The sequence below is a fragment of the Papilio polytes genome, unplaced genomic scaffold (genome assembly GCF_000836215.1).
Source record: "Papilio polytes unplaced genomic scaffold, Ppol_1.0 DF824157.1, whole genome shotgun sequence".
In the NCBI taxonomy this organism is placed as follows: Eukaryota; Metazoa; Arthropoda; class Insecta; order Lepidoptera; family Papilionidae; genus Papilio; species Papilio polytes.
The window spans coordinates 506068-521361 of record NW_013525047.1 but is presented as its reverse complement, the minus strand read 5'-3'; the positions used below and the strand labels follow the sequence as shown (position 1 = coordinate 521361).

At 35.8% G+C, this 15294-nt stretch overlaps 3 protein-coding genes across 3 annotated transcripts in view; all 3 read right to left on the bottom strand.

The window, feature by feature from the left end:
* Positions 1 to 5549: 5549 nt before the first annotated feature.
* Positions 5550 to 10572, bottom strand: LOC106111670 (transmembrane protease serine 9-like). The gene is made up of 7 exons (XM_013293814.1): positions 10480 to 10572; positions 9873 to 10053; positions 9379 to 9634; positions 8565 to 8868; positions 6674 to 6854; positions 6339 to 6594; positions 5550 to 5928 (listed from the first exon to the last, which is right to left on the bottom strand). The coding sequence occupies exons 1-7, from the start codon at positions 10520 to 10522 to the stop codon at positions 5623 to 5625; spliced, it is 1527 nt and encodes a 508-aa protein (XP_013149268.1). The 5' UTR covers positions 10523 to 10572; the 3' UTR covers positions 5550 to 5622.
* A 620-nt stretch (positions 10573 to 11192) lies between these two features.
* Positions 11193 to 12832, bottom strand: LOC106111678 (trypsin, alkaline C-like). The gene is made up of 3 exons (XM_013293822.1): positions 12311 to 12832; positions 11870 to 12125; positions 11193 to 11549 (listed from the first exon to the last, which is right to left on the bottom strand). The coding sequence occupies exons 1-3, from the start codon at positions 12472 to 12474 to the stop codon at positions 11244 to 11246; spliced, it is 726 nt and encodes a 241-aa protein (XP_013149276.1). The 5' UTR covers positions 12475 to 12832; the 3' UTR covers positions 11193 to 11243.
* Positions 12833 to 14500: 1668 nt separating this feature from the next.
* LOC106111679 (trypsin, alkaline C-like) overlaps positions 14501 to 15294 on the bottom strand; it is a 4783-nt gene continuing 3989 nt past the window's right edge. The window contains exons 4-5 of the mRNA XM_013293823.1: positions 14893 to 14897; positions 14501 to 14847 (exon numbers count right to left, since the gene is read on the bottom strand). Coding sequence (XP_013149277.1) covers positions 14538 to 14847; positions 14893 to 14897 — 315 coding nt within the window. The 3' untranslated portion in view covers positions 14501 to 14537. The remainder of the gene's footprint in view (positions 14848 to 14892; positions 14898 to 15294) is intronic.

Sequence of the window (15294 nt, the reverse complement as noted above, 5' to 3'; positions counted from 1 at the left end):
TTCCTTTCTTCTAAAATTGCCTTTGAGAAGTCTTCCTTGATATAAAACCCTGGAGTGAATTTGTTTTTGCATCGGAGTATTAAGTTCCTTATAAGACTATCCTATACATCTGTACCAAATTACATAGAAATCCGTTCAGCCGTTTAGGCTACAAACTGCAACAAACATCCATCCATCTATATAAACTTTCGCATTTATAATATTAGTATGATAGTATGACTATGTATGTTTCCGTGCGGCTTCATCCGCATGAAATTACAAACATTTTATTTCATTATTTAGATTTGTCAAATTCTTAATTGCAAATGTCATAATTACCGTTACCAATACCTTGCTTCCTTAATGTTGACAGCTTGTAGTTTATAGTCAATTTCCCATATGAGGGTTTTTTACAATATTTACCACCTAAGTTTAATCGCGTGAAAAGATATATCCTAAAGCATATCGTAAGTGTAAGGATTTTTATTAAAGAAATAATTATTCAAACTTATTCTGTGATTGCTGACATCCTACGCCACGAAGTAGTGTGTGTTTACGCTTTATTATATTAGTATAGATATAGATTTCCAATAATTTCGAGGAAACCTTGATCTGTGAACTGGTAATTCCTAAAATATCACTCTTTCGATAATGGTCGAACATTAAAAATGTACACCTGAAACTAAACTATAGCACAACTGTTTAGTCGCGCTTCGATCCTATAAACTTATATGGAGGTGTACTACTCGATATTTATCTGTGCAACTAAACAGTTGAATTGGCTGCGAAACAATCGACAATCGACTATTGCCCAACAGTGCGATAGTCGATTGTTTCCAGCCTCAAGACTAAGCTATCGAAAGTGTGCACCCGCTCTAAAGAAATCTTAACGAAAATTTTATTCCAAATCCAAAAATTGTCAATTAGTAAATTACACAACAGTCAGCTAACATTTTACAGTGTTATTTGAAATAGTTAATTTATTTATTTTAAAAGATTTTTAGAGTTTTACAGGAGTTTTTGCCCTCCTGCAATCAGATGGTCATTAGTACCTTCTTCGGGTTACATTATCAACAGATAAATCATCATTATGTTCATTTAACAGTGGTAGAGCCCACTTTAACACCTTCGTACGAATGGGTTGGCTCGCCCGGTGTAAACCACAACCACACAGAAAACAGTCGTGAAATGGAAGCAATTCCGTGTTTCGTCCGATGACTGTGGCGCCGGAGTCCTAATTTTAATCCCTTTCCCTTTCCACCCTTTTCTTAAGAGGAAAGGATGGGAAGGAAAAGTGGATTTGATGGTGGAGGAGACGCACAGGAAGGGGAAATGTCCTCTTTATGTGCGTCTCCTCCGTCAATTAAGGGTAGGCAACGCATCTGCAATGCTGGATGTTTATGGGCAGCAGTCGCTTTCTATTTCGGATGATTCAGGTGGCCGCTTGCTCGTTTGCCAACGTTATAAAAAAAACCAACTCACTATGTGTCCCCACTAAGGAGCTCGGAGCCTACCTTACGTTGGGGGTGACTATCAGATATATACACATATGATGAATTGGCTCAACATCTCTTTTTTTGACCGACTTCCCAAAAGAAGGAGGTACTCAATTGTATGTTTTTTTTATTTTTTTTTGGGACAGAAGTTTGCGCGCGTAAATACGCCCGTTCCTTCTCATACTGTGTGTGGACCTAACTCCAACTCTATAGATCAGAAATAGAATCAAAATTTAATAACCTTTGATTTTATAATCGCTACCTACTCTATAATCTATTACAGCATTAAAGATATAATTAGGTTATTGATAAGGAAATTCATTCTTAACGATAACACACTAACACCGAAGTCGAAAGTTTTATTGAACTTAAGATATCATAAAAATAGCTTTAGGGTTGTCACTTTGGATAAAATTAAATTAATAATTTGAGAACTCAGCAGGACTACCTAACTATCTCCACTCTCGACAAGATGATTCACATAATTTTGTCATCGGTATACTACAATTTTTTTTGCTCGATTTTAGACAAGTCGACAATCAATATTTATACTAATGTTATAAATAGGAAAGATTTGTATTTTCAGATTTTTGTATGTATTTCATTCACCGCAAAAACTACTGGGCCGATTTTACTCTTAGATACAAAAATTCCTGTTAGAAAGTTTGTAGTTTAATTTAACCCATGTTAATGTTTCGCCTCGCAATAAACTGGGATCTATTACTAAGAGAAGTGGCTAAATATTACTATTATTTTCTGGTTTTCCTGTGACTTGCTGGTATTGAGAATTGCCAGCCCTAATTAAACGCCGATAAAAACTATTCATTGATATTAAAATTAATTCTTTCGTGATAGAGCTATGCAAAGGATGTGGCAATTTGCTGGTGGTGGCTTATCACGAGATTACACAAAGAACTAGATAATTTTTAGCCTTGATACCTGAATATTTGCACTTTTTTTATAATATAAGGCGGCAAACGAGCAAGTGGCCACCTGAATCCACCGAAATAGAAAGTAACCGCTGCCCATAAACATGCACAATTGCAGATGCGTTGCCTACCCTTAATTGACGGAGGAGACGCAAATAAAGAGGATATTTTTCCTCCCTATGCGTCTCCTCCACCGTCAAATCCACTTTTCTTTCCCATCCTTTCCTCTTAAGAAAAAGGTGGAAAGGGGAAGGAACTAAAATTAGACCTCCGGCACCACACTGATCAGTCTGTACGCGGAATTGCTTCCACTTCACGCCTGTTTTCTGTGTGGTCGTGGTATTGCACCGGGCGAGCCGCCCCATTCATGCGAAGATGTTAAAGCGGGCTCTACTACTGTTAAAACTTGTAACTTATATAAGCTTAAGATAGTTAAAATGGAATCGTATGTCTGTCTTTATTTGCTAAATGTTTCGCACTTTACTGTTGTATTTATTCTTTTGTCGTCACAAGCGTATTTTTGTCTAATTATGAGATTGCGCACCTTTGTTTAAATTATTAACAACTGATGAGCGATTGTCGATTGTTTCGCAACCAATACAATTGTATAGCTGATAGCAATCAAAACGCGACTAAACAGTTGTAAGAGCACGCTTTATATCTATAGTCTAAACTATTATAATAAAGCGTAAAGACACAATTCTTTGTTGCCTAAGATGTCAGCAATCACAACATGTTTTTGAATAATTCTTTTTTTAATAAAAAGCCCTACACTTACGTCACCCTTTACGCTATATATTTTCACGCAATTGAACTTAGGGGGTAAATATTTTGGATAAAAACTCTAATGTGGGAAAGAGGCCATAAGTTGTTGCCAACATCAAGGAAGCAAGGTTGTCATCGTGTCATTTTGACATTTGCAATTGATAATTTGACAAAAGTGAACAATACAATGAAATTTTTATAATTATATGCGGATGAAGTCGATTGGGAACAGCTAGTAATAAATAAAAACAAAATAACCTTTAATTCAGCAATCCAAGTTACAATAAAATAAATAAAAATATAGAACAAATCATTAAAATATAGACTAAGAGTGTGCTCTTAATATAACTTACATTGTTAAAATTAATGCTATCATCGAATCTTCCAAATCTAGATAATAAATCATCTAAAATTTTGATATGGACCCTGAACTCGTTGACGTCTAAGGAATTTAAAAAAATACCACACGATAAATCATGTAATACTTTTTTTACTTCTAGTAAATTCCAGATATATTGGTTTTTATTTTTACTAAAATTTGTTGCATCAACAAGTATTTTTCGACATGCATAATCGTTTTATCGTGAATATTTATTGCAGTATACAATTGTCGGTAATCTAAAAGATTATAAAAACATAGAATAATCATTATTGTTACTCAGTTGCTATGAAAATAAATACACCTGAAACTAAAGTATCGCAAAACCGTTTAGTCTCGCTTTGATTCGTGCCAGCTTATACGGATATGCGAACTACTCGTCATTTAGTCGTGCAACTAAACAGTTAAATTGACTGCTAAACAAAAGACAATCGCACAACAGTTGTGCGATAGTTTAATCAAAGGTGTGCTCCCAAAAATAAAAGACAGGTACAGATGATATGGGTTTACCATATTTGGGGGCAAACTATAGTTTCATGGCTATATTAGACAGGGTTAAAATGCCTTGATTTTATTCTCCGGCACAAGAGTGTAGGTTTAGAATCCTTCTCCGTGTCGTGAGCAAGAAGGACAGTGTCGATTGCCAGAGTCCGCGCTAGAAGGTCATCGAAGGTCATCGAAGCAGCAGTACATACAGGTGCATAGAGGGCAACATGGCTAGCGCCTAGAGATTTTGATAGGGACCCGATTTGGTTGGGACCATTTGATTGACCAGGGACCTACGATAATGAATCGAGTTGGTAACTGCCACTTCATTCTTATGAACCCTGTTGCATAGTTTCAGGGTAGGTTGTGTCACGTGGCCCGAACCTATCTTGTGCAGCATAAAAGATCATGGTTATATTATAGGTTTTTCATATTTTTTGTTTAGGTAAGGACGCAATGTTTTGAATTTTAGATATGTAAAATCTTTACTTTCGTTAATAATGCCTTTCTATTTCTCAAAATAAACCTTTTTTTATCTACATCAAAACACAAAACCTCAAAACTGTTTCATTAAAAGACTCTTAATAATATAATTACAATTATCCGGACTTTTTAAAAATATGTTACTTTACATTCTCCTTCAATAAAAATGTATTATTTTAATTAATGGCAATTACGAAACTTTTGTACAGACATTGTTGTTTTTGGTTACACTGTCCTCTATCGGTGTTATATGGAACTATTTCCTACTTTTTGTAAACGTGTTTTACGTATTAAAACATAGATGGCGCTTATAATTATTTTCTTCTGTGTCACGCGAATCTAACTAGCTTTATAAAATCTCCGATAGATGGCACTAAACCTGAGAATATCTGTAAGTCTGAGAATAACTATAACTAAGGACGCTGGTCTATATATGGGTTAGACAGAATTTACGTACTATATCGAAATAATGAAATTACAAATGCTTCTTATATAGAGATTCTATAATAACAAGAATTATACTTTTCCTCAATTCCGTATATAGAATCCATATTCTTGGAATGGACTATATCTATTTTATAGCACAGTTTTGATAATTTATTTTAAAACAAACCTTTATTGGTAAAAGCTATCATTGAGATTTACTGGTTGTTACAATTTCTAGAGATGGCAGGCCATTTGACTATAAGACAAATAGGCCATTTTAATTTTACTTAATAAGGGGGAGAAAACAAGTGTCGGTAACAAAACAATTGCATGCCACTTTACGATACCGTACGTGTCTGTATCAATTTTCATATCCCAACTTTATAGCAGTCCTTTGACTAAACTATCGCACAACTGTTGTGCGATTGTCGATTGTTTCGCACCCAATTCAACTGTTTAGTTGCACAACTAAAAATTAAGTACTGTGTTCACCTCCGTATAAAGTCAGAGGAAAAGCGACTACACAGTCGTGCGATAATTTTGTCTAAACATGATAATTATTCTCTTCATTTACTAGTATCATGGTTTAAAGAATTCAAACAATTGTTAACATTAAAGCATATTTTATTTCAAGAACTAAAAATTAAATTCAAACATAAGTTATATCTTAAGTAAAATTTCACGCTGCAGTTGCAAGTATCCAGTCAGTGTAGGGTGAGACAGCGGTGCTGACTCCGGGGAAGGTGTCATTTGCACAACCCTCCCCCCAGGAGACGACGCCGACGATGATCTCTCCGAAGTATAGAGGGCCTCCAGAGTCTCCTTGGCAGGCATCACGACCTCCGATGTCAAGAAGACCAGCACAGATCATGTTGGGTGTAACGATGTCTCGTCGTGGACTATGCAGGTACCTCTCTCGGCAAAGGTCGTTGTTTACAGTGTAGATTGTAGTGTCGAGAAGAACACTTGATGCGGAACCTCCTTGCTGTGAAAGAATAAAAAATGTTTGATTGTTAAATGGGCAAACATTTAGAGGGGGCGCACATCTTTGCCTAAACTCTGTTCGCACAACTATTGTGCGATTGTCAATTGTTTTAGTTAGTTGCACAACTAAAAATCTAGTAGTGTACGTATCTCTATTTAATCTCGAGACTAAACAGTTGTGCGATAGTTTGGTTTCAGGTGTGCATACACATTTTTGGGGGCAAGTATTTATTGTTTCGTTCTTACGCTGAAGTAAAACATTGTGATTCAACCTACACATATCGACCTGCAGATATGTGTAAAGTCAACCAACCCGCTTTAGCTGGACTAAAGACTAATCATCTTTACCTTAGTCTCTCTTTCTCTTAACTTTAATTGCTAGATAGTAATATAAATACACCGTATACTAACCGAAGTAGCACCCCATCCGGCGTGGACGACCGGCACGTTGTCCGGCACCTGTGTGCCCTGAGCGACAATGGTGCCTTGCTGGACGACGGGCGAGTAGACCAGAGCCGACTGCAAGCGCACCACGCTGATGTCACCGTCCATGCCCAGCAGACCGTAGCTCGGGTGATTGAACTCCCTCTCAACATACACAATAGAACCGCCGAAGTTCCTGTCAGCGGTGCCAGCCCTGATACGACGGCGGGATGGCTCGTAGAAGCTGAAACCAACAAGGTAGTAATTTAGAATCTTATTATAGGTGATATTTTGCTAGGGTTGTCAATTGTATAATTACTTACAATCCAGCGAAACAATGTGCGGCGGACAGGACGTATCTGGAGGTGAGAATGTTGGCGCCGCAGTTCTGTGACCAAGCGCCCGTGAATACTCCCAAACCGTCCACCTGTACGATGGAAGGGTACCGCTCTATGGGTGCCGGCTGACCTCCTACTATACGACCGCCATTTGCCGCCGCAATGCCTGGAAATACACGTCGAAAATTAATAAAAAAAACTTGTAAGTAGCCTGAGTTATGAAAATTGTTATACACGTCTGAACTTATAAGAGGCGTGAGAAAAATTCCAGAATAACAAATTGTAATGTTAATCAATAATGTAAACATTCTTATAGTCGATCCTGATTTTATTTTTGTTTTTTATTATAATTTTAAATAATCGTCAGTTGACAGTCGACTGTACTTTTTCGTATTTCATTTATTTATCATTTAATCTACATCCTGCAATAAAATTGTTAGATAAAACACAATAAATGCAAATAAAGTCGTAGACGGGATTAAGATATTAAATATGTATGAAGATATCTTGAAAATGTATTGTAACATTTTGTAATTATCAGATAAAAATCTCTATAACCATCTAACCTCATTACGTTTTAGTTCAACTTTCAATAGAAAACATTGTCATTATGATAATATGTTCTGATGCAAAATTCATTTTACGACTATCAAAATACGAATGTGCACTTTAGTCCACATCTATACTATCATAATAAAGCGTAAACACACACTTCATTGTTGCTTAAGATGTCAGCAATTACAGCATATTTTTGAATAATATCTTTTTTAATAAAAAGCCCTGCACTTGCGTCACGCTTTAGGCTATATATTTTAACGCCATTAAACTTATAGGTAAATATTTTGGATAAAAACTCTAATGTGGGAAAGAGACCATAAATTGCTGCCAACATCAAGGAAGCAAGGTTGTCATCATATCATGTCATTTTGACATTTGTAGTTAGTTATATGACAATATGTTAACAATAAAATAAAATTTTCATAATTTTATGCGGATGAAGTCGTACGGGAACAGCTAGTTTTGGTATAAATTTCGATAACAACAACATAATTTACATAGTAAACTATATGCACCATCCTTAATAAGTGCAGGATAGCAAAACCTAGGGTACATCTGAAGAGGATTTGGTCATTAACATCAAATAACAACAGCCTAGGTCTAGCATTTCGCCGTTGATAACCGTTCGTTACTATGGAAGAAAACACCGCGACCTACACATATCTATCTGCAAAGAAATTCCGAAGAAGTGTACTCGCAGTGAGCCAATGTTATCTGTCTACTTGCTACTAATTAAGGGTAACTTCAGCTTCAATTGAGACGTATAATGAGCTGAAAATGTACAAGGATTGATTGATTTATATTTACCTGCGACTAGCAACACGGACAAAGTAAGAAGAGACGCCATGTTCAAGCTCCTGTAACCACGCGGACAGCAAGATGGAATGTGTTATCGATGCTAACAATTTATAGTACAATTTATCAGAAATAATAAAACTAACGATCAGTTAATCCCAATAAATTTATTGTGATTATGATACCATTCATGTACTAATAGCAATCAACTAATAATCAGCGAAAAATCAAAAAATGCTTACAGAAATGTCACAATCCAAACAGTTGATAACGTTTCTTTGGATCGCAACATGCACAACTGCTTCACATTTAACTTTAATCCTTAATGTAAAGCCACATAAGAACTTAAATAGAATGATAAAATTGTAAATAATCATAACAATAAGTAAATTACGTTTCCTTACTATCTATGGGTTCAAAAGAAAATGAAAGGAGGAAAAGAATTATGTTCTACCTCAATAGGACCAATAAAAGATAATAAAAAAGCAAAATCCTTTATTAAATGTCAAGACTTCAAAACTTCAAATAGCAGTCGCGACAATCCAGTCCGTGTAAGATGCGATCGAAGCGACTACTCCGGGGAAGGTGGCGTTGGCGCAGCCGATACCAAAGGAGATAGTGCCAACGAGGATCTGGCCGTAGTACATCGGGCCACCAGAGTCTCCATTGCAAGCATCACGACCGCCGACGTCTAGAATACCAGCGCAGATCATGTTCTCGGTGACGACGAACGGGAAAGGACTCTCCTCGTAACGTTGCGCACACAATTCGCGGTTGATGGTGAAAACTGTTGTATCGAGCAGGACATCGGAAGATGGACCATTCTCCTGTAAGAATTAATGTTATTACAAGATTCTATTCGATAAGATCTGATGTTATGACATTGCGAAAGTAAGAAAAGAGACAGAGTAGCGTCAATAATCCTTATCGTAGCAGTAGAACTTGCTTTAATTGGATGATTTTAATGATGATTTTAAAATTCATCAGCCTTTATACTAAAATTTTATACTGTACTGGCACTAGCTGCCCAGACAGACATTGCTCTATAAATATTGAATTCATATGTTCCGCTCAAATTCCTATTTTTTTTCGCATTTTATACAAAAAAGATTTTTATATAATATAACAAACTAGCTTTGTGTTAAGCAAGGTGAGTAGCCTATTCCTGACTAACCTCTACATATACGTAAGCCAAATTTTATCGAAATCCGATCAGCCGTTTGGGCTAGAAACACAAACATCCATTCATCTAAACATTAACAGTTATAATTATAATATTAGTATGATATACAGTTACACCATCTGATGTCGCTCCAATTGAAAGTCTTTGTACGAACCCACATAGCGCCCCAACCAGCGTATACGACTGGAACATTGTCGGGAAGTTGTGATCCTTGTGCGACGATGGTAGCCTGCTGGATGGTAGGGGAGTAGACCAGAGCAGACTGAAGCCGTATTACGGAGATGTCACCATCCAAAGCCAGCAGACCAAAGCTAGGGTGGTTGTAAGCCCTTTCAACGTACACTACCATCCCTCCGACGTTCTTTTGTGCTGTACCAGCTCTGATGCGACGCTTTGAAGGATCGAAAAGGCTGGAAAAATTGTTTCATTATTTATTAGTTAAAAATAGCAAACATCTATACTGACAGAATGGCTATAAATTCTTTACTAAATAGGCGGATCAAAATTAATTTTACAACTAAATTAGTTTATTACATTGAAATTAGATGGCGCTATTATTAATTTGCGATGTATTAATTTATTTCCGATCGCACCTCCGTATTTATGTACATATACCTAATTTTAACGTATACCCCATGTTTTACTTACACTCCATCGAAGCAATGTGCGGCAGAAAGGACATATCTGGTGGTCAGAATGCTGGCACCACACCAATCTCCCCACACACCGCTGTTGCTGAGAATATTCACCTGCACTATGGAAGGGTATCGCTCAATGGGAGCCGGCTGACCCCCCACGATACGACCGCTCTCTACAGCTATCGCAAGCCCTGGAAACAATGCGTACTTTTAAAGTTATATCACAGATTATAATTAAAAAAATAACAATTGTCACCATCTTTACGAAAAGCTGGGAATACACGGCAGTAGATAATAAACTTGCACGTATGGTATTTGAAAATGTGACAAGACAATGCAAGATGAAGATGGGACCAAGGGGGAACGAAGCTTGGCTGATACGTCTAGTCTTGTAAGTTTTTTTGATAATCTACTGGCATGTGCCATTGTGTCATTAATGGGAAGGTATTTTTTAAATGAATTTTTATATTGATTAACTAAACACGTCACAATTGGATCTTAGTGAACTTAATGTGCTCTATTTTGTTGCCATGACTTAATACAACTTATTTCTATTAATTCTATTCTATATATTTCTATTTATAATAGTAATAATTTGAAAATATGGAGAATAATACCTGCAATAAAGAATACGAATAAAAACTCCTTAGCTGACGCCATTGTTTATTCTGTTCCGTCCTAAAAGACATTCATATAATTTAAATCGTAACAGACTATTTATAGCTAAATATTTTTTTAATCTATGAACAATAAACGTTAATCCATTTTTCACAAAATTCGTATATTAGTTAAATAATCAACGATAACATTTTATACAAATCTTCTTCCTGTCGTAATCTTAATGCTGTTCCGATTTAACAGCAAAATGATAATGTCCTTAGAAGTATTTACGAAATAGTCAATTGGTCCCTAAAAAGAGTTTTAGTGTAGTTTAATTATTGTGAGATGAATGCCAAATTTTTTCTCCATGTTGAAAATTTTGAGTTAATTCTTGTACTATTGCAAACTTCTCAAAGAAAGAAGGAAAAAACTTAAAGTTTTATACTATGGGTGAGCATTATCGCTCCAATTTTGAAACTGATATACTGTTCGTCTTAGATTTTTAGTAAATAGCTAGCTGTTGCTCGCGACTGCGCTCGCGTGAAATTGAAAAAAATATAACCTGTGTTACTCAGTGATAACGTAGCTTTTTAATGGTGAAAGAATTTTTGAAATCGATCCACTAGTTTTTGAGTTATTGTAATACATACAAAAATCCTAGTTACAAATCTTTTCTCTTTATAATATTAGTATAAATAAAGTATACGGCATGAAAAAAAAAACGCTAAAGTAGCATCAAAACTCAAGACATTATTTATTATTAATAAATCGACAGTAATCCTTAAACAGCTGTTGCCACAATCCAGTCAGTGTATGAGGCGACTGCGGCGTTGACTCCTGGGAAGGTAGCGTTAGCGCAACCCTCACCGAAGGATATGATACCCACAACGATGTTGCCATAGTACAGTGGTCCACCGGAGTCACCTTGGCAGGCGTCTTTACCACCGACGTCAAGGAGACCAGCGCATATCATGTTCTCGGTAACGATGTCTTGTCGGGGAGAAGTCTTGTACCTTTCCGTACACTCCTTGTTGTTGACCGTGTAAACTGTTGTGTCCAGCAGGATATCAGAAGAAGGCCCATTAGACTACAAAATTACGGAAGATTTAATATTATATTTACTCCAAGGAAACAAGATCATTAAAAATTAATACAGAATTCAAAGTGTCAACCATACGCCAACTTAAAATAAACTTTACGTCCTATCTTATTCAACCGAAAAGACTATTGCATGGTTACCTCTGAAAATATGGCAATGCATCCTGTAACTTAGGTTCTTTAGGGTTAGGGGTTTAGGGTTACTTAGGAAAGACAGTTGTCTTCTTCTGTATTTCCTTTACAACTGGTCCATCTCACAAGAATGTTGCAATATTATGATAAACCACTATACTGTGGTGAAATACTAACCCACATAGCACCCCATCCAGCATATACGACGGGCACATTATCTGGTACTTGGGAACCTTGAGCGACAATAGTGGCCTGCTGGATGACGGGTGAGTAGACCAGAGGCGACCGCAGTCGCACAACGGTGATATCACCGTCCTCGCCCAAGAGACCGTAGCTGGGATGGTTGAACTCCCTGTCCACGTAGACTACCATGCCTCCGACGTGCTGCTCAGCCGTACCCGCCCTGATGCGGCGTCTGGACGGCGCGTACAGGCTGGAAACATAATTCAATTAGTCAGTCTGATGCAAATTTTATAATTTATGTACCTCCTTTTAGAATTAATTTAAACTTGAATCTAGAATTTAAAGTAGCAATGTGTGAATTTTTAACTGAACTCAAGGATAGATCTCGAAGTGTTTTTGCCTATCAGAGGCATTTATATAATTAAAGATACTTACAATCCACTAAAGCAATGTGCAGCGGAAAGAATATATCTTGTAGTAAGAATGTTCGCCGCACAGTATTCTACCCAAGTGTTGACGATGCTAAGAGCGTTTACTTGGACTAAGGAGGGGTATCGTTCAATGGGGGCAGGCTCACGAATGGAATTGAATACGTTCATTTTTTACAAATATAAATTTATTTTGTGAAGAGGAAAGATTTAGAAAAGTTCTTTTACCATTTTAATGTTAAATTGTCTCTGAATAATAAAGGGTAGACGTAATCCTTAATGTGAGTTGTGCGTTGAGTTAAAGAAATAACTTGGGTATTCTACTCGTACTCAATCCATTATCACTCCCGACAAATTTATTATTCACTAAATTCGTCCGCGTGGTATTAGAAAACAGACGAACTATGTAAATAAACTACGTGTCCCTTCGGAACCGGACATATCTGAGGGATGAACCTCACATCCCATGTGTACTCCAAACTTAGTTTTGTATCTGTGCCAAATTTCAATAAGATATGTATGTTACAGAATTATCGAGTAAACTAAGGTTTTAATAAAAACTTAACGTATCCCACGGGAACTGTAATTATTTCCGAGATAAAAAGTATCCTATGTGTCTAGACTATCTCTACATCTGTGCCGAATTTCATGAAGATTCGTTCAGCCGTTTAGGCTACAAACTCTAACAAACATCCGTCCATCTGAACTTCCGCATTTATAATATTAGTATGATAAAATAAATACCTGCGAGTAACACAAATAATAATGCGTGTGTCTTAACCATCTTGAGTTGTGATCGCCACTGCCTCGTATTGATTTAAATTTAATTATAAAATCGTCGCTGACAATTTATAGGGGAATTTCGTAGTATCGCTTCATAATCGTATCTAAGCGTTAATCCTACTGCTTGGTTATAATTAATGACCGATAGATATTAATCTTTCGTAAAACTTAGTTTATTTTATCGTGATATTACAAAACGGAAAGATATCGTAAATTATTCTTCAATATCCGATTATAGTTTACTACCGAAAATGGATTAAATATTTAATCCTTTTTTTATTTATTTATTAGACAAAAGCATAAATTTAAAAGTACAATAAGAGACGTTATAAGTGGTACAGAAACCCACAGGATTTATGTGTGACCACTGGTCGCTTAGTTTATAGCATATGAAAAATAATAAAGAAACTCAGACTATTTTACTCAAAAACAAAGCTGTTTTTCAACGGTGAAAGAATTTAAATCTGAATCCTGTTTGTGCGAATATAGAAAACATCCTTATTTTATACAGAAGTGAGTTTTAAGCGAAAATTAATTAAACACGGCTGAACTCACGCTTTTATCCTTACTTCTTTCGGATTTATCCTAAGCGAAACTAGTCGGTGCCGTCACCGGAGGATAAAAACGTGAGTTGGGCAGTAATGTCTCACGATAGTTTAAACGAAGTGAGTTTTGTTAATTTCAAATAGCGATTTTTTATAAACTAAATAGGTTGTTGATAGCTGCGATTTTCCTAATTGGATAGGGTGCGGGACTACAAAATATCTTATTTGTTTATTATTTATTTCATTAACTATGTAATTTAAATTTGTATTTTTCAATTTATTTACATTGAGTTATTTTCGTTTTAATTACTTTTATGGAAGTTTTAAAAGTCAACCGTAAATTTATTTCGATTATCAATTTCCGTTCGATTTCTATGAAAACATGTTTTTTTCATTGTCATTGGATAATTTCTAGTTATTATGCATATCTAGACACTAAATATAACGACCATATTTTTTTTAAATGATTAAAAAAAATATGGTCGTTTTTTTAGATTCATAACGACTTTTTGGTTTTAAGGCATTTCAATTGTAAAGAATCTCGAAGGGTATTAAAGTAAAATGGTTCTGTAGCTCGCATTTTTTAAATTTTAACAATAAATTAATGTTTCGATATTGTCAAAAAACCGGTTTTTAATGATTTTTCCAAATGTGTTAAATAATGAAGTTAAAATTGACAGCTTTTATAAAATAATTTTTTCAATTTGTATTTTGAAAAAACAAATCAAGATTAGTTACTAAAAAATGCTTTATTTTGTCCATTAATGCATTTGGAGGTCGAAATTATCACAAATGTTCCCCTCCTAATGGAAATACGTCGATGATTTTCGATAACCTTGTATATGGTCGCATAAAATAAAAGACTTAACTCTAAGAATAATTCAATTTATTTTTTAGTAGAAATACTCAAACAGCTGTCTGTACAATCCAATCAGTGTAGGAGGAGACTGCGGTGTTGACCCCAGGGAAGGTCTCGTTGGCGCATCGTTCAGCCCACGAAACTATCCCGACCACAATTTGTCCATAGTACAACGGACCGCCGGAATCTCCCTGACAAGTGCCATTGCCGCCGCCGGGAACATTAACACAGATCATGTTGTCGGTGACGATATCCTGGGTAGGTCGTGGTCCGTTCCGGTATATTTCGGCGCACTCCTCATTGTTGACGGTGTAAACTGTTGTATCTAACAGGATCTCAGATGAAACGTCGTAGTGCTATAGACAGACAAAATGTAAAAAAATCTTAACTACCTGTTACTTACTAATATTATGAATACGAAAGTTTAGATAGAGGAATGTTTGTTTGTTAAAATTTGTGGCGTACACGCCTGAACGGATCACGATGAAATTTAGCACATATCTAGAGGATAGTCTGGAAGAGCACATAGGCTTGTCACTATTGTTTTTTATTTAATTTCACGTAGACGGAGGCGCTCACTCACACAATTAAATACACGCTTAACAAATTGCAAGAAAAGATAATAAAAAAAGATAGTTTTTGTGGAAATGACATTCAAGTCAGGTAAAAGGATTAGCTGTGTAAATAGAGATAGCTAGAATTTAAATAAAAGGAAAACAAAACCGACTTCCAAACAAAATACACGAAAAACAAAACAAAATGCACTAAAAACAAAACAAAATACACCAAAAACAATAAATTTAA